The sequence below is a fragment of the Carya illinoinensis genome, chromosome 10 (genome assembly GCF_018687715.1).
Source record: "Carya illinoinensis cultivar Pawnee chromosome 10, C.illinoinensisPawnee_v1, whole genome shotgun sequence".
Taxonomy (NCBI): Eukaryota; Viridiplantae; Streptophyta; class Magnoliopsida; order Fagales; family Juglandaceae; genus Carya; species Carya illinoinensis.
The window spans coordinates 4926308-4953823 of NC_056761.1; the positions used below are offsets into that span (position 1 = coordinate 4926308).

At 34.0% G+C, this 27516-nt stretch overlaps 3 protein-coding genes across 3 annotated transcripts; 1 reads left to right on the forward strand and 2 right to left on the reverse strand.

Moving 5' to 3' along the window:
* Positions 1-8248: 8248 nt before the first annotated feature.
* LOC122279743 (50S ribosomal protein L21, mitochondrial) lies at positions 8249-12502 on the reverse strand. The gene is made up of 5 exons (XM_043090545.1): positions 11941-12502; positions 11775-11855; positions 9757-9858; positions 8887-8961; positions 8249-8800 (listed from the first exon to the last, which is right to left on the reverse strand). The coding sequence occupies exons 1-5, from the start codon at positions 12391-12393 to the stop codon at positions 8681-8683; spliced, it is 831 nt and encodes a 276-aa protein (XP_042946479.1). The 5' UTR covers positions 12394-12502; the 3' UTR covers positions 8249-8680.
* Positions 12503-17505: 5003 nt separating this feature from the next.
* LOC122279549 (ethylene-responsive transcription factor 5-like) lies at positions 17506-18018 on the reverse strand. Its single transcript, XM_043090237.1, has one exon. It carries the CDS (start codon positions 18016-18018, stop codon positions 17506-17508), a length of 513 nt encoding a protein of 170 aa, XP_042946171.1.
* A 953-nt stretch (positions 18019-18971) lies between these two features.
* LOC122279742 (linoleate 13S-lipoxygenase 3-1, chloroplastic-like) lies at positions 18972-25730 on the forward strand. Its single transcript, XM_043090544.1, has 9 exons — positions 18972-19393; positions 19526-19797; positions 22120-22357; positions 22539-22868; positions 23325-23410; positions 23525-23632; positions 23759-24060; positions 24201-24467; positions 24552-25730. The coding sequence occupies exons 1-9, from the start codon at positions 19000-19002 to the stop codon at positions 25306-25308; spliced, it is 2754 nt and encodes a 917-aa protein (XP_042946478.1). The 5' UTR covers positions 18972-18999; the 3' UTR covers positions 25309-25730.
* Positions 25731-27516: the final 1786 nt, after the last annotated feature.

Genomic DNA, 27516 nt, shown 5'->3' on the forward strand with positions numbered 1-27516 from the left:
AATTCATGCCAAGTGCATATCTACTCCTGATTATCTTCTGATGAATATCCGTGAAGAATTATACGAGAAAAAGATGTTGAATGAAATTAAGATGAAAACCGAAAGCTCTTCTCCGTAAAGGCTAAAGAATAACGAATACATGATATTAACGTGGTTATAAATAATTAGGACATTGCTAGTGCGTGTTAAAGTAGCTAGGCCGGCCTCTTTTTGGAAGCAATAATGGAAGTGACTTTAAATGATTTCCATAAAGATGAAACTGACAAGTTTGGATCGAGTATGCATGAACACATATATCTGCATATATAATAAGCATACAAAAAAGAGAATTAGTACTTTAATTAACATGTACATGAAATGAAAAATTACTAGTTTTGATTGTCTACAGGGAAGAATAAGAATATAATATGGAGTCAGAAAACAAATCAGGCAATTATATTCTTTGGAATATTTCATAGCCGGGAGACAAGAGGATGTTTTAGTTTGAACTTGTATGCATGCATGTGTTGTCACCGGTGCGTGCTGCATTGGCAACATCCTTTACCGAAAGCAACGAATAAGAGGAGCAATGCCACTTAAAATATAAATATTGACATTAAAACAGATTAACCAAAGGCATCAATACTTTAAACTGGTTCTTTTTCACCGGTACTACATGATTTTCTTTAGAATTATGAAGATCCTCTTTTAGGTACAATATATATCTTTTGAAAAACGAGACACTGCATGTATATCTTGCTGAAAAGACATATCATACACTTTGCTAAACACACATTGCAATGAAAATGACATATTCCTAACTGCATGCATGCAGTTTATGTACTTTTTATTATCCGGCCATTATATGCTTTTCTTTTTGGTGGATCGCGCACACAGATAATCATTATAAGAGAAGCGGGTTTTTATGATCAAAATTTTCGTAAAAAAATAATCTTTTTGATCATTAAATTTTGATCATATAAATCCACTTCTCTTATAGTAAAAATTTTACTTCTAGATGTGCATTTTGTCATGTAGTGCATGCCCTGAATATGCCTCCAAATTCATGTCTGAACCAAAGTTTTCGCAAATTAAGTACCAAACCACGTACGTACAAGATCAGATCTGAACTGGGATTTTTAGTACAGAAAATATACACAACAGTCCAACACTTTTTCATACTATTAAAAAAATGTAAATTTACTATTTTACCCTCTTCTATTTTACACTGGTGTGTTGGGTGTGGGGCTGTTGTGTAGCAATACTCTTTTTAGTAATTAATCTATTTGGTAAGTATTTAAAAGTGACATATATCCGAGGAAAGAGTTACGAATGCCTATAGGTTATTATGGCTAGCCATGCACGATATTTACACTACTTACTAGCGTTGCACAAATTTTGCGAAGCCAAACTGATCATTATCCATGCATGCGCTGCTCATCAAGCTCCATTAATATATATATATATATACACAATCATGTTGTTTGTGTGATAATTTTGAGAGATATTTAGGTCTTTCTACTGTGGTGGGGAGAGTTAAGTACAATACTTTTCAAAGCAACAAGGAAATTAAAGGGTGTGGCAGAAAATTCAAAATTGGAAGACCAATTTTTTGTCTCTAGCAGGAAGGAAGTGATGGTGAAGGCAGTCCTGCAAGCTATCCCTACCTAAACTATGAGTGTCTTCAAGTTGTCCAAAAAATTATTTAGAGATTTAGAGACCTTGATTTCTAGATTCTAGTGGAAGAATAACAGGACAGGCTCGGGTATTCATTGGAAGAAATGGGAGATGTTAGGTGTTTCAAAAACTGAGGGAGGTCTTGGTTTTAGAAGCATGGAGTGTTTCAATAGATCCTTGTTGGCTAAACAAGGGTGGAGGCTGATGCAGAGGCAAGACTCACTGGTGGCCCATGTTTTTAATGAGAAATACTTGAAAGGAAAGTCCTTCAATGAGGCTGAGTTAGGGAGATCTCCATCTCTGATTTGGAGAAGTATATGGGAAATGAGAGAGGTGGTTGAGAGGGGGTTGAGGTGGAGGGTAGGAAATGGAAGAAGTATTTAGATTTGGGGTAAAAAATGGCTTCCTTCCCCTACCTCTTTTAGTGTTCAATCCCCTGTCCAAGTTCTCACGGTAAATGCAAAGGTGGCTGACCTGATTGATGAAGACAGGAAGGTATGGAATGTGGATTTGATTGCAAAGATTTTTAACAAGGAAGAGGTTGATATGATCTGTGCTATCCTTATTAGCTATTATGGGGCTAATGATAGGATGTTTTGGGGCTTCTCAAAGAAGGGTAGGTTTATTGTGAGGAGTGCTTACCATGCTAATTTACAATGGAAGAATGAGAGAAGGGGGAGTACATCTAAGAAGAGGTGGGGTGCAGATCAGTGGAAGAAGGCGTGGTCCATGGAGGTGCCTAGGGGGTTATGAGCATTTTGTATGGAATGCTTTAAGCAATGCCCTTCCCACGAGGTTAAATTTGCTCAAAAGAAAGGTGATAGAGGATTCTTTGTGCCATATTTGTAGAAGGGAAGAAGAGGATATACATCATGCCTTATGGTGCTATCCTGCGGCTGCTGATGTATGGCCAGGTTGAAATGAGGAGTCCTGTGAGGAAGTGGTTAAACCAAATTCTTGACTTTGCTAGTTTGTGGAGGGATTTGATTTCTAGGTTCCCTAAGGGGGACTTAGAAAGAGTGGTGGCTATTATTGGGGGAGGAGGAATTCCTTTGTTTTTTATGACAAATTTGCCAGCACTAGTCATGTGGTGAGATTTGCTATGGCAGGCTTAGAAGAGTACCAAGAGACAAATGCTAAGATGGATGGAAGGCAATCGAGGTGTGAAGTAAGGAGGGAAAGAAGAAGATGGCAGTTAAAAACCTATGAGGGATACATGCAAGCTAAACTATGATGCTGCTATCGACTTGAACAACAGAAGGATTGGTATAGGCATTATAGTTAGGAACTGTAATGGAGATGCTTTGGCTGCATTTTGTTCTAGGAAAGATCATGTGATTTCTCCTTTTATTGCCAAGTGCCTTGCCTCGAAAAGGTCTATAGAACTCTGTTCAGAGTTGGGTTTCTGGGCTATCATGTTGGAAGGGGATGCAAAAAGGAGTAATAGAGGCAGTGTTATCTGAGGAGTTGGATGAATCTGAACATGGCCAGCTGATTGAGGATACAAAGAGGCTCTAATTAGCACAAGGATTACATTGGTCCTTGAGTTTTATACACAGGGAAGGAAATCTAATTACACATAATCTTGCAAAAATGTCTTTACATATATGATATAGCAAAAGAACTCTTCTGGATAGAGAAAGTACATAGGAAGTCTTTCATTTTATTGTAGATAATAAAAGTTATACTGATTCGAATATATAATGATAATAGGTACTCTTGATTAAAAAATAAATAAAAAATCATGCTTAGAAATCAAGCATTTGCCTAAGCTTGCATGCATGCATGGTTGGTTCTCTCGTGAGTAATACTATTCATACATAACCTAGCTGCAGTACTGCACATGGTTTGTTGGAACTTGGCGCACTCAATTTTTATCTCCACCATACGTTATATATATATATATCATGTGTCCATACTGTTTTTTTATTACCTAGCATTAGGAGTACTGTATATATATACCATATATATATATAATATATATGTTTTATTAGGCGAGGGCAACGTACGTCTCTCTCACACACACACCGTGCGCACAAAAATATTTGTGATTATAACGAATGTAATATTATATTGAGCATACTGGATGGTATATATATATATATACATCAAAGAGCACATAGATCATCACAACCAAATTAATGTTAAAAAGTCAAATGGAATTATTCATTTAAGAATTAGCTTATATACAAAACGCTAGCTACGCTACAAGAAAATTAATGACTTTTTTCGTTACTTAAATTTATTGTAAAAAAAAAGAAACACGTCACTAATAAATAATTGCGATGCATTTAATATTTTTTATGACCAATTTAAGTAATGCAAAAGCAAAAAGTTATTTTTCTTATAGCATCAGATGATCGGATAGAGATCGAGTTCAAATATCCAGTGACTTATATAGTGGCAGCGTTTGGCAAGATACTGCATGCGCGCTGAGCAATTAGGTCTTTAATTGGCACTTTGCTCGGTATAACCCTATTCTTTGAGAAAACAATAGAAGCATATTCTACCAATACAAGCTGCATGTTGACGATGACTAGCTAGTTTCCACGCACTGATCAACAACTGACATATAATGCGTAATTATTGTTAAATGAGCTATATATGTGGTATAGCAGTACGAGAGATATTCTCAAAATCCTGATCAGAGCCTTACCGTTGAACGTGGATACAGATCTTATAATTTATCTACTTTTCACTATTCTTCCATGAAAAGTCGACATATATATATGGTGGAGGGCTTTAGACTCGGTGCAAATTAATGGCTGTCACATGCAAGTTCTAGACGAGTCACAAAAATTGGTTCTTTTTTCTTTTTAATATCTACACGTAAAAGTGCATTCACAATCTCTCTCTCTGCTAGGCAGCCTTTCAGAATATCTCATTATGACAAGAACATGTTTTTCTATCAACTTTCCAACGTATCTAACGTACAATAAGATCATCTGAATTGATAAAAACCACGACCGCATGTAAAAAGTGTACGGTAACGACAGGAAAAGTCCATTTACGGCTCAACTTGAAACAAATATTGGAAGAGACTTATATATACTTCTGCAGCTACTGCACCAATATATGCTTACTGATCGCTTGATCTATTAATCTTTGAGCCCTTGTTTAAGTACACAGATCACAATGGTTTTCCAAGGAAATATCGGCGTGCATCTTGTATGAAAACTATATCATTGCTTTCATGCAATAGTACTGATGTTAACATTTCAAATAAATTGCAAAGGGTTTTATAAGCCTAGATGATCAGTCTCTTTTCCTGTGACTGTTGTGGAGGCTAACAAACAGGACAAACAATTATAATTGTCACCATCTTGTTTATAAGTGGATACGACGTTATCTTTAAATGAAAGGGAAATATTTATTTTTTTAAAAATAGAATCATGATCAGAAGGATCAGCTAGGAGATCCACTAGGCCGGAGCGAGGCGCATTACCTTTATTTAATAAGAAAAAAAGGAAGGTGATATAATTCGAAAATTTTAATTAATAACCCATTAACCAGTCGCATTATAAACAACTAGCTAGCAGGATCGATGGAGATAGTACTGCTGGGTACAGGGGACTAAAGTTGGAAAATATGGTGGAGTTCTCATGTTCAAGCATTTTCCTTAAAATAGCTAGCTAGCTAGGAACCTGATCTATGATCAAGTACTAACAATAAGTCTCGTATAGGTACTAGGAACCAACGTAAACAAACATGAAGAATGATTCATGATTTGATTGCTTTCTGTTTTTGGCTCGGCCGGTTTGGCTCAAAATGAATGTTTATTTTCCCAGCCATGCATTATGATTCACTGCTACAGATCCACCCTTTTGCATGTCTAATTGTACCCATCTTGGCCCTCGGGGATCGGACCACTCTTCCTAATTCATTGGATGCTTTCTTCCTTTTTTTCAATGGAAGAATGATATTGGTTCTTCTAGATCAACTCTACGCATTTGGAAGGCTAAAACTACCATTCCTGTAATTCATAGTTCAGAAACAAAAAACTGATCTACAGTCTACACAGCACATGACTCCCTCTATGCCCAATAAGAAGATCGATGCCCTTGCTTCAATTATTGTTTTGCAGATTGAGAAATGCCCATTCAACTGCTCAATCATTGTAAAAGATGAAAAGAGCTTGTGATATGATGCACAGGTCTAGCGACCATGCACGTCATGCACATATGAGTATATTTTTTTATTAAGGAATATTTCTCACACTCTCTTCGAATTTTCACCTCTTGTTTTAGTGGTCCATTGCCGGCATAATGTTTTGAGGAAAAGACCACGAGTGATACAGTCAAATCAAAGCCCCACCAAAAAGGAAAACGCGTCTCTCGGTAAATGACAGTGACATACAATATGGAGCAGAATGCATGCTTATCGCAATCTACAGCTTAATATATATAAATAAAATACAGAACTGTACTTAAATTTTGGACATTATTATTGTTAAATGGCGCAATGGAGATCTGTTTTGGCCAAAGTGAAAAGAAGTGGACAAAACTATTGTGACAAAGAGTTCCATTATCATAATCATATATTAAATGAAGGTGGGGAGAGAGCACAGAGATCACCAGTGCTAGAGAGAGGGAATACCAAGTCTTCATATATATATATATATATATATATATCTATATGTATAGCTATAGTTCGTTGCAGAAAGGGGGAATGGATAGATGGCCGCCAAGAAAGCGAGTCCACTTAGAACCACCTTGCTTCATGGAATGGGATATTCTCCAATTACTAAGATACTATTTGGCCACACAAAATTTTTATCTCAAATATAAAATTCTCATCATATTATTACAATTTTTCTAAATTTCTATACAAAATATAATAAATAATTTAATTTTTTTCCTACTTTTTCAAATTCTAAAATAATAATAATAATAAAATATAATATTTTAATATCTAATCTTAAAACTTAAAATTTTCATCTAAAAATCCTCATTGACCAATCAAAACCTAAACCCATGAATCAATGGACTTGAATCGGAAGCAATATCAGAGGAAAAAAAAAAAAAGCAAACCCATAAAGATGCCCTACCTGTCCATAGGGCATTATTAATACAGAAATGATTTGTGCAGTCGAGAAATGCAGTTGTAGAGAAAAAAGTAAATTAATATGGAACCTACATGAAAAAAAAAAAAAAATTCATAACTATTTTTTATTCATGTAGGTCCCCTATGAAAAAAAAAAATTTATAATTTTTATTTATTTATTCCGTATAGCCGTTTGCATTCCAACTATATTTCCCGACTGCATCTAGCAAATCTCTTATTAATATCAATCCATGAGAGAGAGGAAGCACTATTTTGGAGCATAACGCAAACTTGGTAGTGGGTTTTAAAGGCTCTCGAACACAGCTGGCATTCACTGATTTGAGTTTTGTGGGAGTTAGCCAACAAAAGCGCCAAACAGTATAAAGATGATCTTATTTATTTCCACGCTGTAAATAATTAGTTTCCACACCATCACTTCTTATAAGATTGGTTCGATTTTATTAGAGGATCTGATGTTGAGGAAATCAAGTATGATCTTCCTAGTTGGTATTTAAAATTCCGGAACATAAATTTCCATCCTAAGCTATTTGGCCATGCGATGTGTATTAATTCGTACGTCAACGCGATTGCTTTCGGGAGGGAGGAGTTGGAGTGGATGGGACTTCCCAGATCTAGCTCTCTACTGTTGTTGGAGATGGAGATGGACTGCTCTGTCATGTCTTTATTCATTTTTAGTAGCATAAAACATGTGTTGAAATTTGTTTTCCAATTTCCATTCTGCAGAATTAGCCCATCCACGAAAGTGTTTTTCTCCACCCATCCATCTATTTATTTTTTCAGGTCTATTGAATTCCAGCTTAGTCGAATCAACTGCAAAATGACAACGAGTAGTAATACGTTTTGCATGCATGTGTGTTGACTCATATATTGCAAGGAAAAATATAGTTACAAGTATAATTATGTACTAATTTGTGTACCAATATAATGTGATTGGTTAAAAAGTAAATTTTATTGAAAACAGTATTAATTTAAATTTTAAGTATGAATAAATTAGTATTGGTATATAAATTAGTGCGTGACTGTATTTATACGTAACAAAACTCTAAAGACCATATGACCCCATGATTATCTAACACTTTTATCGGTCTTGGGCTGGACAGAAATCCACAGGGCACACGCAAGCCGAAGAAAGACGAAAAAAAAGAGGGGAGAAGTACTGATGGGAGCAATACTGCCTACTCTTAACATCTTGTCACATTTGAGAGTATAGCACTCAGCTTCCACTAGCCAAACATACAGATCTAATCAGTTGGGGCAGCTAATTATGGAGTCTCAAGCACTTCCAACGACATAGCTTAAATACTGGAAAAAATGATTTGAAATCAATAGTCAATGGACACGTAAAGCACGAAAGGGTAAATAATGGTATTTGCTCCAAAACGCACCACAGGCACACCTCTGCCATCCTAGAACCACTTCTCATGAGCATGGATTATTGCAGTTTGACAGATACAAGACATGAGGGTGTACCTCGAAGCTCTAAGTTTCGATTTTGAGCCCATTAGTTTCTGACTTTGGAAGAATTAAATCAGTGGAAAGTAGCTATGATCGTTATGTAACGTGCAAACGTGTGCCATTTAAAGGGATACAAGAAGATTTATTACACGAGGTTGCAACCACAATATATGCTTTGGGCTCCTAGAGTAAGGTAGAATCTAGAAGCAACCATGTAATTCTCTAGGAGCTCGAAAACATCTCTGTTTTGGGAACAAAATTGATTGATTTCACAAAAGGTTTAACGATTCGAACTACTAACTACAAAAGATAAAGGGAAACACAACTCCAACATCTGCCCAATTGGATGGTGGTTGTTTATCTGCTTGACTTGACATCCAAGATGTACACGGTCCAAATTAGGAAAGTGATCATGCTCATCATATAGCATCAAAAAGTCAAAACACAGACGAGATAAACAAGGACATCCATTAATGTTGGTGTATATAGCCTTGGGCAAAACCTCTTAAGCAGCAACTGCAACTTTTTCTGGATTCTTCCCGGAACCCTTTGAAGGTGTCCCAGTGACTATCTTTTCAGGTTTCTCAATACCTTGAATATCAGTTATCCTTAATTTAGTCAGCTCCTGAGGATAACCATAGATAAAGAAATATTACAACCATAATGTAAGCACAATGCACTTGTTCAGCCAATTTCATTTCAAAAACATACTTGGCGATGTCCTTTGGTGCGACGATAGTTCTTCCTTCTCTTTTTCTTAAAGATAATTACTTTTGCATCTAATGCCTGTGAGAAAGAAAAACATAAAAAAAAAATAACTGAATGCCCAAGAGAAAGGAGATGCCATAACTTTCACCATTGTTTCACAAAAGCTCTATGTTTTTATCAGGAAAAAAAAAAAGTTTAGAAAAGACAGAGATCTATATAAGATGGGTGACATTAGTTATGCATACGTTTTGCCTCTGCCATGCATTTTACGATCACCTTCAAGTGGTCTTTTTAGAGGTCCTTAATCATATCCAAACCGTCAAAACCAGCATGCCCTCAATCTATCACTAGTTTGGGGTACATAAAAGATTGCTGGATTGGGGTCATTTTTCTTATTACTTCTATAATTCTCAGAAACCCTAAACATAATTTGCAGCAACACACTACTCTAGATCATTGGTCAGGGATTGCGTTTGTAAAGTTCAAAGAGTTGCCAGGGTCGACCCCAACCTAGTTAATTGTAATATATTTTTCTGCGGTGTTGTGTATCATATAAAAGATCAGACCTTCAGTATTCTGGGGTATAACAAAATTAAATATCCAGTTTGGTATTATTTCCCTGAACCCAAATACAATTACTATTTCTGTTCTAAACTAAGCAACGCTCCGCATCTAGAATTCCCCTCTTCCTCAGTAATTAATCTTGGAAGAGATGTCTCCAATTGATTGAAAAGATTATGTGCACTTGCGAACACATTTGCACAACTACCATATACATGAGAGAGAGAGAGAGAGAGAGAGAGAGAGAGAGAGAGAGAGAGAGAGAGAGAGAGAGAGAGAGAGAGAGAGAGAGAGAGAGAGAGTAACACTCACGTGCTCCTCAACAACTGCATGAACGGCTCCATCTGGTACAATGGGCCTGCCAATAATGGTCTGACTACTGGAGCCGAGCAAGAGGACCTTGTTCAAGATCAACTGCAACAAACAAAGACATGGAAACATTAATAAATTAATCAGCTAATTGAAATAAATAGATGTTTGAACTCTCGTGGAGAAAGTAAACTAGATAACTCTCCAGTAAACTACAGACAAGACAATAATAATTTCTTTTTTTTTTTACTAAAGACAACAATAATTAAAACCAAGGAAATCATATATTAATTTCAGTTACATATAAAATTGGCTAGAGCATAAACTAACAAGGAAAATAATCCTCAGCAGGATTCTTGTTTCCTTTATTGCGGACCAGAAGAAGCTCGTGATCTGCAGGTTTCTAACAGGGTCACACTGGTAAGAGTATTTATTTATTTTTTGATTGGTACACACTGGTAAGAGTTATTAGTGTTATATGAAAGAGGCTAGTAAAATTGAACATAAAACTGCAAGTAATACCAATTAAAACTTTTTATTAGAGCTTTTTTGGAGACGGTTAACATATAAATTAATTTTAATTGCTTTACAAACAGGTTTAACACTCCGACTTCGCCTAAACTCTCATCAACAAGGCCACAGTCCTATATCTGAGTTATACAAGCTCAATTGCATGAATTCCATTTTGCCACACAAATCTTAAACTAGTCCTTACAAAAAGGATAAATAACTGCAAAAAAGAAGTGAACATCATCCAGGCTGAGTTCAATGCCAATAACAAGTTCATCTTCTCAGTGTCTCATTTTCACCCAAACTGGCACTACATAGAACTTCTTGCCAACATACGCTCCTAATATTCCATCTTAAAATGCATTTTAGCCACTGTTTAACTGAGCACGTTAATATTTTTGATAAGTAATGAGATTTCGTTAAATAGCACAAACTGGCCAGCCCAACTGATCACATTAATCTTAGCTGCTCAACATCCAAAATTAGTAAACATAAATGGTCTTCCACTTGTTTTGAAAGGCCCTTCAATCTCTCCCTCTTTAAAGGTAAACCAAGACTGGTAATTTTTTTTTTTTATAAGTAACAGGTTATAGTAATAAGAATAGGCATAGCCCAAGTACACAGAGAGTTTACAAGAGTTAACACCTGGTTAGGAGGAAGAAAGAAACAAGCAAATCATGAAAATTTAGGCCATAGAAATCTACAGCTTTAGCCCAAAGGAATAAAGTTTAAACAAAGAACAATCTAATCTCCTCCAATGAGTGCTCCTTATCTTCAAAAGTCCGATCATTTTGTTCCTTCCATAGGCACCATAGAATACATATAGAAGCCATCTTCCACACACAGCTGTGAGTTGTGAAACACCACCCAGAACCTTCCAAGACCGGTAAATAAAACCAGTTTCCTCTTTGTGTATTTTTTTCTCATGAGACAGAGCAAGTCATTGATGAAAAGAAGCTAAAAGCTATACAGAGGATTGGAGATATCTTCCCATGGACAAAGGGGAAATATACATAGAAAGACAGAAACCTGTGTGACATGAAGCTCAGACTAAAGTGCACTTTATTTAGCGATAAAATCTACTCTTTGAGTTCACATATTTTAAAGAACACTGGTCTCACAATTGAGCCACTATATTTTAACATAAAATACTCAAGAGGATCAAATAATTTTTTTATTGGAACTTATTGAAAAGGAACAGTCCACCCGATGAAGGCAAGGTTACAAGCATGAACCAAACAGTTCACGCGAGTTAATCACACAACAGGTGGATCAAGCCGTATGATATCCTCTTGTGGCAAGTCCAGAAGCATGCTCTATATTTATAAGACTATGGCAAGTCCAGAAGCAACACACCCAATCATTCATCCCGAAACGCATCAACACGATATACAATGCGAAACACAATGTTCATTCCTTAACTTTTAAACGATATCTTTGGGCCCACCAATCATCAATGCATTACATATTATGCGATTTATACCCGACCACGTAAATTCAAGAGAACCCACCTTGTCATTCACCTCGCAGAATTTCAATCTCTCGGTGAAAATGCAATCCCCGTTACTCACCTTGAACTGGTGCGATCCAATCTGCAGATACCGCATGGTAATCAGTACCCCATAAACACCCAATACAAAACACCAACAAAATAATAATATAATGGCGAAAACGAACCTGAACGACAGCGAAAATAGGCTCGTAGGGCTTGAAAACCCAGTCGGAGCGGTCGAGTGGGCCAACCACCTTGTAACCAATCGCCGCCGCCTCAGTCTCCCTCTCTTCCTCCGTGTACTCTGTTTTGAAATTCGATGCCGATGCATTACCTACGTTCTCATCCTCGCTACTTTCGCACATTTCCTCGTCATCGTCATCGTCATCCTCGGCGTCCTCCTCGTCTTCGTCTTCGGCCTCTGTGTCCCTGTTGGAAGAGAAATTCCGAGGGTGGGACCAATGGGAGCATCGAGTAGGTCCGATAGTGGTGTAATCGTGGGCCAATTTGGAAGCGATGGTTTTGAGCGATTGGCCGGGGAGGGGAAGAGGTGTTGGGAGGGAAGAAAGACTGCTGTTTGTGGAGAAGAGGGTCGAAGCGTAGCGGGTCAAAGCGAGGAGGCACCGCCTGTTCGCCATGGATGCTCCTGGAGCTCGGTTCCAACACTGATAGGACTAGGGTTTTCAGCTAGACGGAGCCGAAGGGTTTTGAGGTGGCCCAGCTTTCCGTGGGTTTTGACATCTCTTGAAAGAGGCCCAACAGAAAGCCGAAGCCCACACCCAAATGTGATAAATTATCTCTCTTTCACTTGCTATTTCCGCTCTATATGTTGTTGATTGAGATGGCAGCCCAGGGCGTGCGTACGTGGTGGAGCTTCAGATGCAATTCACTCTGGTAGAGAGAAAATAGTCCCATCCCTTAATTTTATGGTTCCCTTTCAGGCAGGGGTGGTAATTTGTGTTTTTGGGTGGCAATTTGTGTTTTTGGGTGGCGATCGAGTCGAACCGTATAAGTCGTGAGTATTTAACCATATCAGTCAATTTGAACCCTGCCCATTAACTTAAGTGTATCTAATTTTTAAATTCTAACCCGATTATTACATAGCGATTCATATTGTGTTACATATTTAATAATTAATTAGAAATATAATAATACACGACTTATTTAAACTCATTTTCATATAAATATGTTGAATTAACATGCATGACTGTTCTAGGTTATTAACGTAAATTATAATCTCGCGTAAAAGTTAAAATTTATACTTATTAATAATCACAATATATTAAAATATATATATATAACTACCTACTAATAGAAAACATTAATATTTTTCAAATTTTCATATATAATAAATCAATATTACAAATCCTATAATAATAAATATGAGCATAAGTCTAAAATTACAATTCCAACAATAAAAACATAAGCATATATGATATATTAATATTATAACTCAAAAATAATAAAATTGTAATTTTGAAATAAAATCTAAACGAGTCAAAATGGATTGATTTTAAGCTAAGCGGATTGACTCGTTTATATATCGTGTTTTAACTGGTCAACTTGTTTTGATCTGATCTTATTAATATCAAATCCAAACCAGTTAATTTTGTATCATGTTTATATTAAATTATTAAATCGTGTTACATATTATTACCTATATCTTGAGGATATTGTTATGCTCCAATGCAATTGGATTACATTTTTCTTTGTAGAAAAGAAGTTTTCCCACCGTTGGCTCCTTTGAAATACGAATCGCAAAGTCGTTTATCTTGTTTATTGAAATCGCGTTTTGTTTGTTATTTGCATTTTACCATAAATCAGAAAAAATAAATGTTAACACGAATTTATATCACACTTAAGTTTCTTAATTAATTTGATGCTCAAACTTTCAAGCCTACCTATTAAGTTGTTGCAGTTTCAAATCATCATCATTATGATGTTTTCATCAAAGAGATATCGACACACATAGAAACAATACCCTCGTATTTGATAAGGAAAATGCTGTCTAAGCTTATCATTTTATTTACATGACCATACATGTTGATATGTCAACTATTAAAAATAGTGAGGATTTTAAAATTTAAAATTTAAAATTCAAATATTGAGAAAATAGAACTGTCACTCAATACGTATAATATTATAAGTAAAATTATACTAATGTATAGCACTATTAAAAAAAAAATGAATCAAAGTGAGAAAAAGAAGAAGAAGAAGAAGAAGAAGACAGCAAACAAATAATTAGGAAGATGTCAATTAAGGTTCCACCACTCTATTCAACATCCATCTTCTAAGTGCATGTTTGGAATTGTTATGAAATATATAACTTATAGCTTTATGGCTTGTAAGTTATAACTCATAGTTTAAGTAATAAGTTATATTGTTAAAAAGTTACGTACTGTTTGATAACTATATGTTTAAAAGTACTTTCAAATATGTTATATTTGTTTGAAAAGAAATAAAAAAAGTGTTTGTACTAATGTAGAAATGATAATCATTTGATTTTTTAAAAATTATGACTATATTCTTAAACGTTACAATTATCTTAAAAGTTTATAGATATTTTCATCAATTAATAGTATTTTTTAAATCTAAACTACATTCCAGATTATCCAGAAAAGCATTAGGAAAATAATGTTTAAGTAAAAATATCAAAATAATGATTTTCCTCAAACATATTTTTAAGTTTATTTGAGATTAAAAAATATTTTAATATATAACGTCCAAACAATCTATTTTTTTCATTAAAGAGTTTTTAAAATTATTTAAATACTTTTTAAAACTCCTAACACAATCCCAAACATACTCCAAATTTTTTGGCTACTGCTTTCATTGGTACATGTCGCTTTAGAAGTTGATTATAATGAAGTTGTTTCCTATAATTGTGTCAAACCATAAAATATGGCTAGAAGGATTAGGGTTCATTTGGACATTTGTAATATTTTAGAATATGAAAATAGCAGTAAAATATCAATTAAGATGTTTTATTATGTACTGAAATAAGAGAGAGAAAAAGTGTAATTAAGATATTATAAAGTTAAAAAATAAATTGAATATAATTTTTATTTTGAAGTTCATAAAAATTATATTGATTTTTATGTTTCATTTTAAAATTTACAAAAGTTAAATCTATTTATGTTTAAATAATGATCAGATAAAAAATTAAAAAACTTGGGATTAAAAATATTTTAATTTTTATATCTGAATAATAATAGAGAACAAAATTATTACAAATTGGGCAGTGTTAAACACACCGCTGGGAGCTCCCCAACGCCTTCTGGAGCTCCCGCTAATGGTTTGGAAATTTTTTTATTTTTTTATATTTTTTTATATGTATTTTTTTAATATATTTAAATATTTTTAAAAAATAAAAAATTTATAATATTATTAAAAAATATTTATTTAATTATTAAGTAAAAATAATAATAATAAAAAAATGAAAACATCATAACGGTATAATCTAACGGTGGAAAATAGTGGCAAGGTTAGTATTTTTCTTACAAATTTTGATAATTTAAAAAAATTTGTATCTTGTCCACTTTTCACGTGTTTCGATTCTCGATTAAAGAGCACGGAAACCAAGTTTCATAACGAACACATTTTCAACGCTCCCTAGTCCCTGCATGAAATTCAGAATAAGTTAAAAAGAATGATAATCGGGCTGTGCTGAGGGTGTGATAGAAAGTACCTAGGGCGGCAGGGCCCTTGGGTAAAGTAATGTAAAAATATTCTTCAATCATTTTAAATTTTTAGATCACGTTTTCTTTGATTTTTTTTTTTAATTAAATTTGTCTCACTCATCGACCAAAAAGCATCTTAAATTTCTCTTTCTTTTAAAGGAAGATGATAGACATTCTATCATTTTTATAGTTTTTTTTTTATAATTATGTTTTAAATTAAGGATATTTTTATAAAATAATTTGTAAAAATAACATTAATTTACATAAAAAAAATTTACTTATCATCTGATCGTATACCACATATTAACATGTAATTTATCATTTTTATTCTATTTAAATACACACATATTAATATGTAAAAATATATATATTTAAATAGAAGAATAAAAATGAAAACTCGCACGATGATGTGAGGTGTGAGAATGATAAGTAACATTTTTCTATTAATTAAATAATTAAGGTGGAGGAGGTCATGATCAATAAATCTCTCAGAGAGGTTTATATAGTAAATTGATATGAGATGAGATGAAAATTAAATAAAGTATTATTAAAATATTACTTTTGTTTTGTAATCTGAAAAAATTGAATTATTTATTTTATTTTATATGAAAGTATAAAAAAATTATAATGATTAGACGAGATGAAATGAGATGAATTGACAAGTTTTTTTTTAAAACATACTGCATTAATTAATAATAGATATTATAACTTTGACCTGAAATATACATTACAACTCAACTAGAATATTAATAACTCTCTAGTACACAACTATGATTGATATGATCTAATCCATACTGTAAACTTCTACAGATAACTTTCTGAGAGACAGCACAACTCTATCTAAGATAGAGTTAATAAATCTTATACTATATCTAAGATAGAGTAGATGATACACTTTATAGATAAAAGTTCAAGAGCTACATTTTATGGATCAAAGTCCAAGAGATTGTATTTTTTTTTCTAAAAAAAAAAGACAAAATAAAAATTAAAAATATAAAAGAAAAAATGAATTATATCTTTAAAAGATATATATCCGTATTTTTAATTTTGAAGAGAAAAAATTACAATTAAAATAACTGTAATGATACGTGAGAATCAGACGCCAACCTGAAAGTACAACGGTTAGTCAGATCTAAAGCAAAATGCGACCCTGAACTGAAAAAAACCGTGCGTGAGAAGCTTCTTTCATACAAACCATAATCAAATCATTTAGGCGTAAGAGCTATCCTAGACTATACATCATCTTTCCTGCTTTTCACGTGAAGTTGTAAACTAATTGCAAACTAGTATAATATGAGAAATCTAATTACGTAATGGAATCTAATTTAACTTGTTCACGACAATGACTATTAGAAACAAGATCTAAACAAATACGCGCATGTTTAGATGGATAAACAATTCTCAAATCTTCTCATAAATATATTTTTAAATATTATTTTGACACAAAATATTTTTTAATTTTTAATTTTTATTACTTAATCACTATTCAAATACAAAAACATTTTTACAAATCTTAAAATAAAACACAAAAATTAATACAACTTTTACAAACTTTAAAACAAAAGTAACATTAAAAAAATTATATTCAAACAATATTTTAATCAATTTTTTCTATTTATTTCTCAAAACTCAATAAAACATTTTCACTCAAATAATTTTGTTATTATTCACAAAATCCTGAAATACTATAAGGGATGTTAAAAGAATAAAATGAGATAATAATTTTGTAAATTATAGTGAAATAATTTAAGTTAAAATGTTTTATTCAGTTTTTAGAAGAGAGAGAAAAGATTGAACATAAAATATTATAAAGTTAAAATATTGTTAAAATATTTTTTTGTAATATTAATTTTGTTTTTGAAAATTTAAAAAGTAACATTATTTTTTATATTTTATTTAGAAGTTTAGAAAAGTTGTAATGATTAGGTAATCATAGGCCTGGGCTCCGACTCCGACGGAGTCGGAACTGCCATTTCCGACCTCCGACTCCGACTGGAGTCGGAACCGGAAGTTCACTCCGACTCCGACTCCGACGAGGAGTCGGAGTTCGACTCCGATCGGAGTTCGGAGTTAGGAACTCCGATCGGAACTCCGATGGCTTCCGATCGGAAATGGGACATCCGTGGAAGAAGTACCGGTCGTATCCTTCGATTCCGTCGACCTCTCCTTCTTGACGACCGCTACCTTCACTTCCTCCTCCTCACGACGTCGTTTTCTCTCTCCAGACTCCGGGGTTGTATCCGAGTTCCCGACCTCGAGTGGGAAGTTGAGGATCGCTGTGTCGAAGGTCCCGAGCCATACACGAGAGCCGCGCCGGTTAGGGTCTCGGATCTCCGCCGCGTACTTTCCCCAAGGCCTTCGTCGGACCCCTCTGTAGTGCTTTTTGGCTTCGAGACTCACATTTTGCTCTACGGAGGAGAGCGACGATGCATCCGGCTGCCGGCTGGTGTTTGGGATTGCCGATTTGGATCCAAAAACGACGTCGTTTAAGGTTTTCCTAAAAAAAATAGTTGCAAAATGTGTAATGGTGCATGAGGGGATTCGAACACAGGATCCGGAGAAACAAAACCGAGCCTCAACCATTGAGCTACCTGACTACGTAATATTCATAATACAATATATAATATATAAGGTATAAATAGTCGGAGTTTGGAGTCGGAGTTCGGAGTCAACAAGGCCTCCGGACTCCGACTCCGACTCCGACTATGAGAGTCGGAGTAACTCCGACTCCGACTCCGAATTCCGAGAACTCCGACTCCATCGGAGTCGAATTCGGAGCGGAATTCGGAGCGGAGTCGGAAATCTCGAAAATTTGCACAGCCCTAGGTAATCATTAGATAAAGGAATATATTAGACTAGTGAGAGACCAATAAGGATTATGTGCTCGTTTGATTATACAAAAAAGATAAAATGAGATAAGAAATTTATGAATAATGATAGTAAAACGGTTTGAGTTAAGATAATTTATTACTAGTAATAAGATATTTTATAGAGTTTTGAGAAATGAGAGAAAAAAAGTTGCATAAAAATATTATAAAGTTAAAATATTATTAAAATATAATTTTTGTTTTAAAATTTAAAAAATTTGAATTTGTTTTTTGTATTTTATTTGAAAGTTTGAAAAGATTGTAATAATTAGATGAAAAAGTTAAAAATTTAAAAATTTGAAATTAAAAAGTATTTGTATTTAAATAATATTTAGATATTAAGATGAGATGAGAAAAGAAGAGATGAGTTGAGATAATTTGAAACCAAACGGAGCCATTATATATTCACGGTTGGTGTAATAACACGTCACCCATGTGCATTTGTCACCCATGTGCATTTGTGATTATAATTTTCTTCTCTTAAAAATAATGTATCCACCTCTAGCTCAACGTGTTTTTCATGGTTCACAAGTGAGGAACATTACATGATAACTATTGGAACCAACCCCCCCCCCCCCCCCCCCCCCCCCCCCCCCCCCCCGCGGCGGGCGTCTATAAAAGCATAGCGGATTAATACTTGTTTAAATTATCTGCATTGTTTGCATTGTTTGTTATTCCACACATAGTAAATGCAATCATGACTACGAAACTCCTCATGAGTGCATTTATCGTGGGAGACTGCCAGCTTTTTACTCCCTTTCCAAGATCTCTTCCCCGTAGCCATTCCCTTCAGCACACAAACTGGCCTACCCGTATGAAAATACTGCAACTAAGGAAGCACCTGGGAGTGATCAGATCTGAAGCATCTGCCGCGGCTGAGCAGTACACTGTAAACAATCGGCCAGTGAAAACTACTCCTCATGTTGATCAGAAACTTGTGGCATTAAGCGTTACAGCTCTGGTCACTATCAGGGATAATGAGATAAGGAATCTCAAGGAAATGATGCCTCAGTTAATGTCAGATGCTTTAAATCCCAAGCAGCTGGGAGGTGTCGTTCTTCAGCTTGTTAGCAGTACTGAAATCGATCCACGTAAAGATCACTTCTTAATTTGCTTTAAGTTTGAGTCTTCATTTACATGAGCCAATTCCTAGCTTGTTTTATTTATTTATTTTGTAAATTCCTGATGACTTTCTTACAACTGATCTCCCCAATAATATGAAGGAGCGATGAAGCCAAAGATGAGCAAGGAAGCAATATTGGACTGGTCCATGAAAGTACCTACCGCCGGTGGTGAGACGAGTACTTACAGAGTTGATTTCATGGTGGAGTCGGAGTTCGGCGTGCCAGGAGCCATCACAGTGTGCAACAAATACCAGAAGGAATTCTTTTTGGAAAGAATCGCCATTGAGGGAGTTGTTCATGAGTTTGCGTGCAACTCTTGGGTACAGGCTGAAAAGGTCAACGCCGGTAAAAGAATTTTCTTCTCCAATAAGGTAATTAATTATATACTAAAATGATCATGATGATCCACTGTTTCAGCCTCTTGCTGTTGATTTTAACCAATTAATTGCTCGTTATTAAACAAGACGTACGTACGCATGCTTGGTTTGTGAAAAGGAAAATGATACTGTATATGCTCTTGAGTTTGTTCTTATCGTTAATGTATTTTATTTTATTTTTTCAAAATTTTTGTACTTAATAGTTAAAAAAAAATAATTATTAGTATTTTTTTATTTTTTAAAAATACCTAATCAAGTTTAAAAAATATTTAAAATAATAAAATAAATACAATTTACACTATAGATATGTCAAGCAAGTAGGAAAGAAAAGTGATTACTCCAAGTTGGCCAATATTTAGGATAGGTTTGGGGCATAGGATGATACACAAAATTTTTATATAATTTCATTTCATCTTATTCTATCACTCTTAATGAGTACTGTAAAATATAGTTACCTTTAAAATATAAAGAAATTGGTGCAAAACTGACATTCAATGGATCCTTTATTTCATCTTTACTTTATATTTTGATCCAATAATTCCTTTACATATAGAGGAAATTGTTCATGGCTGTAAACATTTTAAATTAAATTCTGGTTTACTTCTTTGTTCATCTTCAATTCGGTTTCTCTATCTTTATATGCGGATGCTTTTTCCATTTGATTTTTGTCTCACTATTTATTGTACACGATGGGTGATTTGCTTCAGGGTTTTCTCAAAACGTGAGTTTTCTTGTCAAATTAGGTGGTTTAAGCTGATTCATGTGGAATATGGATGCAAAGTTTTTCTTGTAGTGAGGTGATGTTTATAGATACTGGACTTTGTTTCATATTCTGAATCTTTGAAAAAATGTTGGCTAGAGGAGAGAATGGAAAGAAAGTTGGGGAAGTTGTTTTTCGAATCAATTTATATTTTGGTTTAGCTTTTAAATCTGGATTATTATGAAATATGACATAATTATATGATATTGTATATTAACATATATTACAAATATTAAAAATATTAAAAAGTATAATATTTAAATAATATAAAAAATAGATAAATAGATGTACGGTGTATTATAAAAGTCAAAATATAAAATAGAAAAAATGAATTTTAATGATTTATTTTAAAGAATATGATAGAGAAATTATTAAAAATGCTCTTATCTTCAAATATAATTTAAATATAAAATTTTTAAATTAATCATTATAATTTTTTTAAAATTTTAAATAAAAAATAAAAAATAATTCCAATTTTTTAACTTTTTAAATAAAAATAATATTATAAAATTATATTTTTATAATATTTTTATTTGATCTCGTACTTTTATTTTTTTAAAATTAAAAAAATATTTAAATTAAACTATTTATTAGTACGTACAAATTATTTTATTATTATTTATAAATTTTTTATTTCATCTAACTCTACAAAGCTGCCTCTCGTGACAATGAATTGATTGATAGTGATGACTTTCTGTACGTACGAGATAGCCTTTTCAGTCTTCACTTGGGAATCTTGGAATTTTTAGTGCAGACACGATGGGTCCCTCAAAGATTCTATATGTGTAACCAATTAACTTTCACCACGTACGTTATTTATAAATTCATTTCATATCAACGACAATATTGACCGTGGTGCTTCCCGCTGAACAAAAAGGGGTTTAATACTTTAATTTGTCGAGGATTGGTTAGAACATAAGGCTACGTGTTGATTTTAGATAATTTATAAATAATAATAAAAGAATAATAAATAATAATAATAAAAAATAATAATTAAAAATAGTACATAATTTATAAATAATAATAAATAATAAGATAGTCTGGAGTGATCATCTTTGTTAAAAATTCATAAAAAAAAAAGGTAATGATAGATTTATCACTTTATTACTTGTAGTGTATTTATTTATTTATTTTTATTTTTTTAAGTATTTTTTAATATCTTTAATCATTAAAGAAAAATTTAAAAAAAATAAAATTTTACTGATATTTACTTTTTTAATTATTAAGTAAAAAAATTTAAAAATTTAAAAAAATAATAAAATAGTAAAAAGGCTATCATTATTTAAAAAAAAAAAAAACCGTAACGGATCTTTTGAGAGTTGGATAATCATACCAGATTGTCACGTACACAATTAGCCTCTGCACACAAAATCCCAACAAAGATCTATATTCTACCGTACAATGATCATCATGCATGTTACTTGAATGCTTTTTTACTTTTTTGTTCCGTTTATGCTGAAAATCGAAAACCCAATTTTTTTTTTTTTTAAAAGAAAAAAAAGAAAAAAAGAAAAACCATTCATCTTCATTTTGGATATGTGATTTGCATGTGGTAGGCGTATTTGCCCTGGGAAACTCCAGCCGGACTTAAGGAGCTAAGAGATGAAGAACTGAGGGAACTTCAGGGTGATGGAAAAGGACTCAGGATACCTTCTGACAGAGCATACGACTACGATGTATACAACGACTTAGGCGATCCAGACCAGGGAATTGAATATGTGAGGCCAACCCTTGGAGGTGAAAAGAACCCTCATCCAAGACGCTGTCGTACTGGACGACCTCCTACTGGTACAGGTGAGTCTATCACTTAAAAAGTATGACAGCTGAAATTAATCCAGGAAATTCATGTGCAGTTCCTAATTGGGTTGTAGAATCTAGATTTGACTTATTTTACAACAAGATAGATCAGTTGTAATATTTGTGAAAATTTCTGTGAGTTCTGATATATGTCGTTCATGTTTCGTGAATGGCACAGATATAAATGCAGAGTCCCGACTGAATGCCTCCCAGTCTATATACGTGCCGAGAGATGAAGCACTGGAGAAGGGCAAAAGAGATGCTTTCAATCTGGGAAAGTTGAAGGGAATACTCCGGAATATAATCCCGTCCTTAACTGTAGCAGAGAGTGATGTTTTCAAAGGTTTTTCTGATCTTAACGGCCTCTATAAAGAGAGGACTCTCCATGAAATGAAGCCTCGAGATGGAAGTCATGAGAAGAACAAGCGTTCATTTCCAAAGATTTTAAGAAAGGTGCAAGATTCTGTAGAAGAGTTCTTCAAGTTTGACCCTCCACAGATCATCTCCAGTAAGCATAATTTTAATTATAGTACTCCTTTTGGTATTATAACAACAAACAAAAGTGGTGTCCATATTCGTACTTAATTATGCTCTTAGATAAATATATATGGAATAAATTGTCAGCATTCTTGCAATTGATTACAAGAACCTTAAAGAGGTTCTTAATGCTTGGAAGAAATTATATAGGGTATAGTTTCATTATATGTTGACAAAATCCCAGAGCTCTAATGAGTAAATCTCATGGGTGGCAATGATGGGAAGGCATTACTACTCCATGAATTTCTTTACATTTGGGGAAGAGCTATCATATATATATATATATATATATATATATATATATATATATATATATATCTACTGCTCTCCTTTTAAAGTGTTGCCTCAAGGGAATTAAACTCTACTAATTATAGCACAATTCTATATATTAAGTAGTATTTATGTGAGAACCTCAATCTGGTTTCAGGGGATACATCTTGTTGGTTACGGGATGATGAATTTAGCCGTCAAGCTCTTGCAGGGATAAACCCTTTAAGCATAGAAATTCTCAAGGTAATTACAACTACATGCACAATGATAATGCCTTAAAAAAAGAAAAACAACAATGGCATAGGCTTTTCTCACTCAGACTATTTAATTTCTTCTCTCAAATGTACAAAACAATAGGATTTTCCACCTAAAAGCAAATTGGATCCCTCCATATACGGTGCACAAGAATCAGCACTCAGAGAAGAACACATTGAAGGCCATCTAAATGGGATGTCGGTGCAACAGGTAACGACAAGAAATTATTTGTAGCACAAAAGAAATAGAGTTCATTTTCTCAATACAGTTAACAACAACAAGCACTTCTTCTACTTTTTGATATCTGACCATCAACTTTTAAATATACTTTTTCAGGCAATGGAAGAGAATAAGTTGTTCATACTAGACTATCATGACATGTATCTCCCGTTTCTCAACCAAATAAACAGTCTTGAAGACCGTAAAGCCTATGCAACTCGCACAATCTTCTTCTTAACCCCAATGGGAACATTGAAGCCGATTGCTATCGAGCTCAGCCTTCCAGCTGTGGATCAAAATTCTTCTGCAAATCAGGTCCTCACACCTCCTGTAGATGCTACCACACATTGGCTCTGGCAGCTTGGAAAAGCTCATGTCTGCTCCAACGATTCTGGCGTTCATCAGCTTGTTCATCACTGGTATATATGCAAAAACCACCTAGCTAGTCCCAATATGTATATATAAGAATAATATAAACCTGACCTTTGCCCGTGATGTCAAGAGCAATGATCCCCTCACTTTCCTAACCAAGGAAGATTGATTGCCGATGATTAAACAGGTTGCGCACCCATGCATGCATGGAACCATTTATAATAGCTGCTCACCGACACCTAAGTGTGATGCACCCCATATACAAACTTTTGGATCCTCACATGCGATACACATTGAAGATAAATGCAATGGCCCGTGAAACACTCATCAATGCCGGAGGTATCATCGAGACGAACTTCACAGCCGGCAAATATTGCATGCAAATTAGCTGTTCTGCCTACGGGAACTGGTGGCGCTTTGACCAAGAAAACCTTCCTGCAGATCTTATTAGAAGGTTTGGGATATGAACGACTTAAATCCTTTAAATTACTGATTTTCTCACTTCTTTAGATTTAACTCTAATTTCCTCTCAATGTAGAGGAATAGCGGTACCAGACCAAACCCAAGCCCATGGCCTAAGACTACTCATTGAAGATTATCCTTACGCAACAGATGGGCTCCTCATATGGTCTGCCATTGAAGACTTGGTTCAGACTTATGTGGGTTACTACTACAAAGATGCAAATGCAGTCTGTTCAGATTTAGAGCTTCAAAGTTGGTACAATGAGTCGATCAATGTGGGCCATGCTGATCTACGCCATGCTAGTTGGTGGCCTAAACTCTCTTCTCCTGTTGATCTTACCTCCATAATCACCACAATAATCTGGCTTGCATCAGCTCAGCATGCAGCATTGAACTTTGGGCAGTACCCTTATGGTGGTTACGTCCCAACACGACCACCATTAATGCGGCAACTCATACCAAAAGAGAATGATCCTGAGTACAAGATTTTTGTCAGGGATCCGCAGGGATATTTCTTATCCTCTTTGCCAAGTTGGAGTCAAACAACGAAATATATGGCTGTGATTGATATAATTTCATCACACTCACCGGACGAAGAATATATCGGAGCGAGGAAAGATTTATCGACCTGGTCGGGAGATACTGAGATCATTGAGGCATTTTACAGATTTTCGATGGAGATAAGAAGAATTGAAAAGGAAATTGAGAAGAAAAACTCTGATATAAACCTTAGGAACAGATTTGGGGCTGGGATTTCACCATATGAGTTGCTCATGCCGAGCTCAGGACCTGGGGTTACCTGCAGAGGGGTGCCCAATAGTATAACAGTGTGAATATTGAATAATTCAAATGATTATAATAGTCCACTACATTGGTTGATTACTTCACAAAATGATCGAAGTGTCTTCGCAAGTGGTCATGATTATAGTGGACGAACCTCATATATAGCTATGTAGAAAGTGTTAAAAGAAACGACACAACAATGCTTAGAGTCATCTTGAGTTGAAGTGTTTAGTCAACTACAATCAGTCATGAGAAATGGTTAGCTGCAGTAGCACTTAGGACTTATCTAGATAAATGAAGAGTTGTTAGTCGTTTCTCATGGTTCCTATCTTAGTTGATTAAGTCTTATCTTTAACAATATGTTCTTATCCAAGAGTTGTTAGTTGTTAGCAAAGCTTATCAAATATAAACTGAACATATGTTGTAATTCTATTTATATACGATGAATACACAAGGAAATTATTCCGTCAAATTACAAAATTGAATCTTTCTTTCATAGTACACACATATACATGCCCACGAAGTGCGTACATTGATAGCATTAATTATAGGGGTGTCAAATCGTGTTAATGGGTCGTGTTCGTGTCGTGTCAAAATATGTATATTATACTATATAGACCAACCCTAACCGGACCCGTTAAACTTATCGTGTCAAAATTTCAAACCCTAACATGACCCATTAACATAACGTGTCGTGTCGTGTCGTGTCAACCCGTTTTGACCCATTAGTGAATATTATAAAATAGGTTAGTACGACACGATACGACATGTTTCAAATTGTTTATGTAAAATGAGTTGAATATGCCATAAATTAACCTGTTTGACCTGATTAAATTTAGCATAATTTTATATAAATGTTAAAATCACAATATCTATAAAAATGATAAAATTAACTATAAGTCTAAAATTACAATTCAAACAATAAAAATATCAAAATTTAAATTCTAACAATTTTACTTTTAGGTATAAGGGTATAATTGTAAATTTAACTTTTTTAACGTGTAATAACGGGTTGACCCGTTATCAGACCGTTAAGCAATCGTGTCTTAACGGGTCAACCCGTTTTGACCCGAACCCATTAAGACTAAACCCAAACCCGCTATTATCGTGTCGTGTTTATGTTGGGTTAACGGGTCGTGTAATATATTGCCACCCCTAATTAATTATAAGGGAAATGCTTATTTATTGAGGAAAGCCACCTATGGTGGATTTTTTTGTACTTAATGATTATAAAAATGCTTTTAAATGAGTATGTGATTTTTTTAAATATTTAAAATGATTTAAAATTTTTGAAAAAATACACAAAATAAAAATTGCATTTTAAACTTTTGAAACTCTTGGGAGTCCTCTTTGTTGGCCCTAGCAGTCTCCTAATTATTGAGACGTCGAATAACTTTGGTATCTTAGCCGAAAGCTCAAAAGCTAATTTTGAAGACTAGAGCCTACTGTTGCCCAGATGACTAACACAAGAGGGGGGGTGAATTGAGTTGTATTAAAAAAAATAACAATTATAAATCAAATATATAATATAAAATATAAACAAAATATGAAATAACAATAAATATAAAGAGTAAGGGTAAGAGAGAAACAAACTCAGTATGTTAACGAGGTTCGGTCTCACTGCCTACGTCCTCGGCTCAAGCTACCCCTTGAGGATTCTCAAATTCACTATTCAACCTCCTTCAGGTGGAGATAGAAACTTATTACACATTTGAACAACACCGCTACAAAGGATCCGTGTAGAACATCCTCTACAATTGCAATCACCTTACATGTGGTGATTCAACTATTCCCTGTGTAGAATACTTTCTACACGCACAAGGGTTATATACACCCTTTTTCTGATACAAAAGCTGATAGTGGGTAGGTTATCGGAAAACACTCCTCAATGAGTGAAATAAGAACAATACAGCGCAAGCTATATCTCTCAAAATGAACAAGGATTAATGCTCAATGCTTAGAGAAGAGAGAATGAAAGTTTTGAATGAATATTGTATGCTCTTGGTATTGTGAATATGAAGCTCTCAAATGATTTATTTATAGGCATATGAGACTTCATATTCAAATTTAAAAAGATTCACATGTCAAAAACAACATCATTCACTTTTTCAAAAAATTCAATAAAATGTTCTTCTTTTTCAATTGTCAAAGACAACATCATTCACTTTTTCAAAACATTCAAATAAAAGGTTCTTCTTTTTCAATTGTCAAAGACAACATCATTCACTTTTTCAAAAAAATCAAACCTAATCTTTTAC

What these genes read in the sequence shown, in the direction of transcription:
- LOC122279743 (XM_043090545.1), bottom strand. Translation starts at nt 12,393, where the DNA reads ATGGCGAACAGGCGGTGCCTCCTCGCTTTGACCCGCTACGCTTCGACC. An exon ending in ATGCAGTTGTTGAGGAGCAC is followed by an intron (nt 8,962 to 9,756) that starts GTGAGTGTTACT and finishes TCTTTCTCACAG; the next exon opens with GCATTAGATGCAAAAGTAAT. An exon ending in GCACCAAAGGACATCGCCAA is followed by an intron (nt 8,801 to 8,886) that starts GTATGTTTTTGA and finishes GGTTATCCTCAG; the next exon opens with GAGCTGACTAAATTAAGGAT.
- LOC122279742 (XM_043090544.1), top strand. Translation starts at nt 19,000, where the DNA reads ATGACTACGAAACTCCTCATGAGTGCATTTATCGTGGGAGACTGCCAG. An exon ending in CCCTCCACAGATCATCTCCA is followed by an intron (nt 22,869 to 23,324) that starts GTAAGCATAATT and finishes ATCTGGTTTCAG; the next exon opens with GGGATACATCTTGTTGGTTA. An exon ending in ATGGGATGTCGGTGCAACAG is followed by an intron (nt 23,633 to 23,758) that starts GTAACGACAAGA and finishes ATACTTTTTCAG; the next exon opens with GCAATGGAAGAGAATAAGTT.
- LOC122279549 (XM_043090237.1), bottom strand. Translation starts at nt 18,018, where the DNA reads ATGGTTGAGGCTCGGTTTTGTTTCTCCGGATCCTGTGTTCGAATCCCC.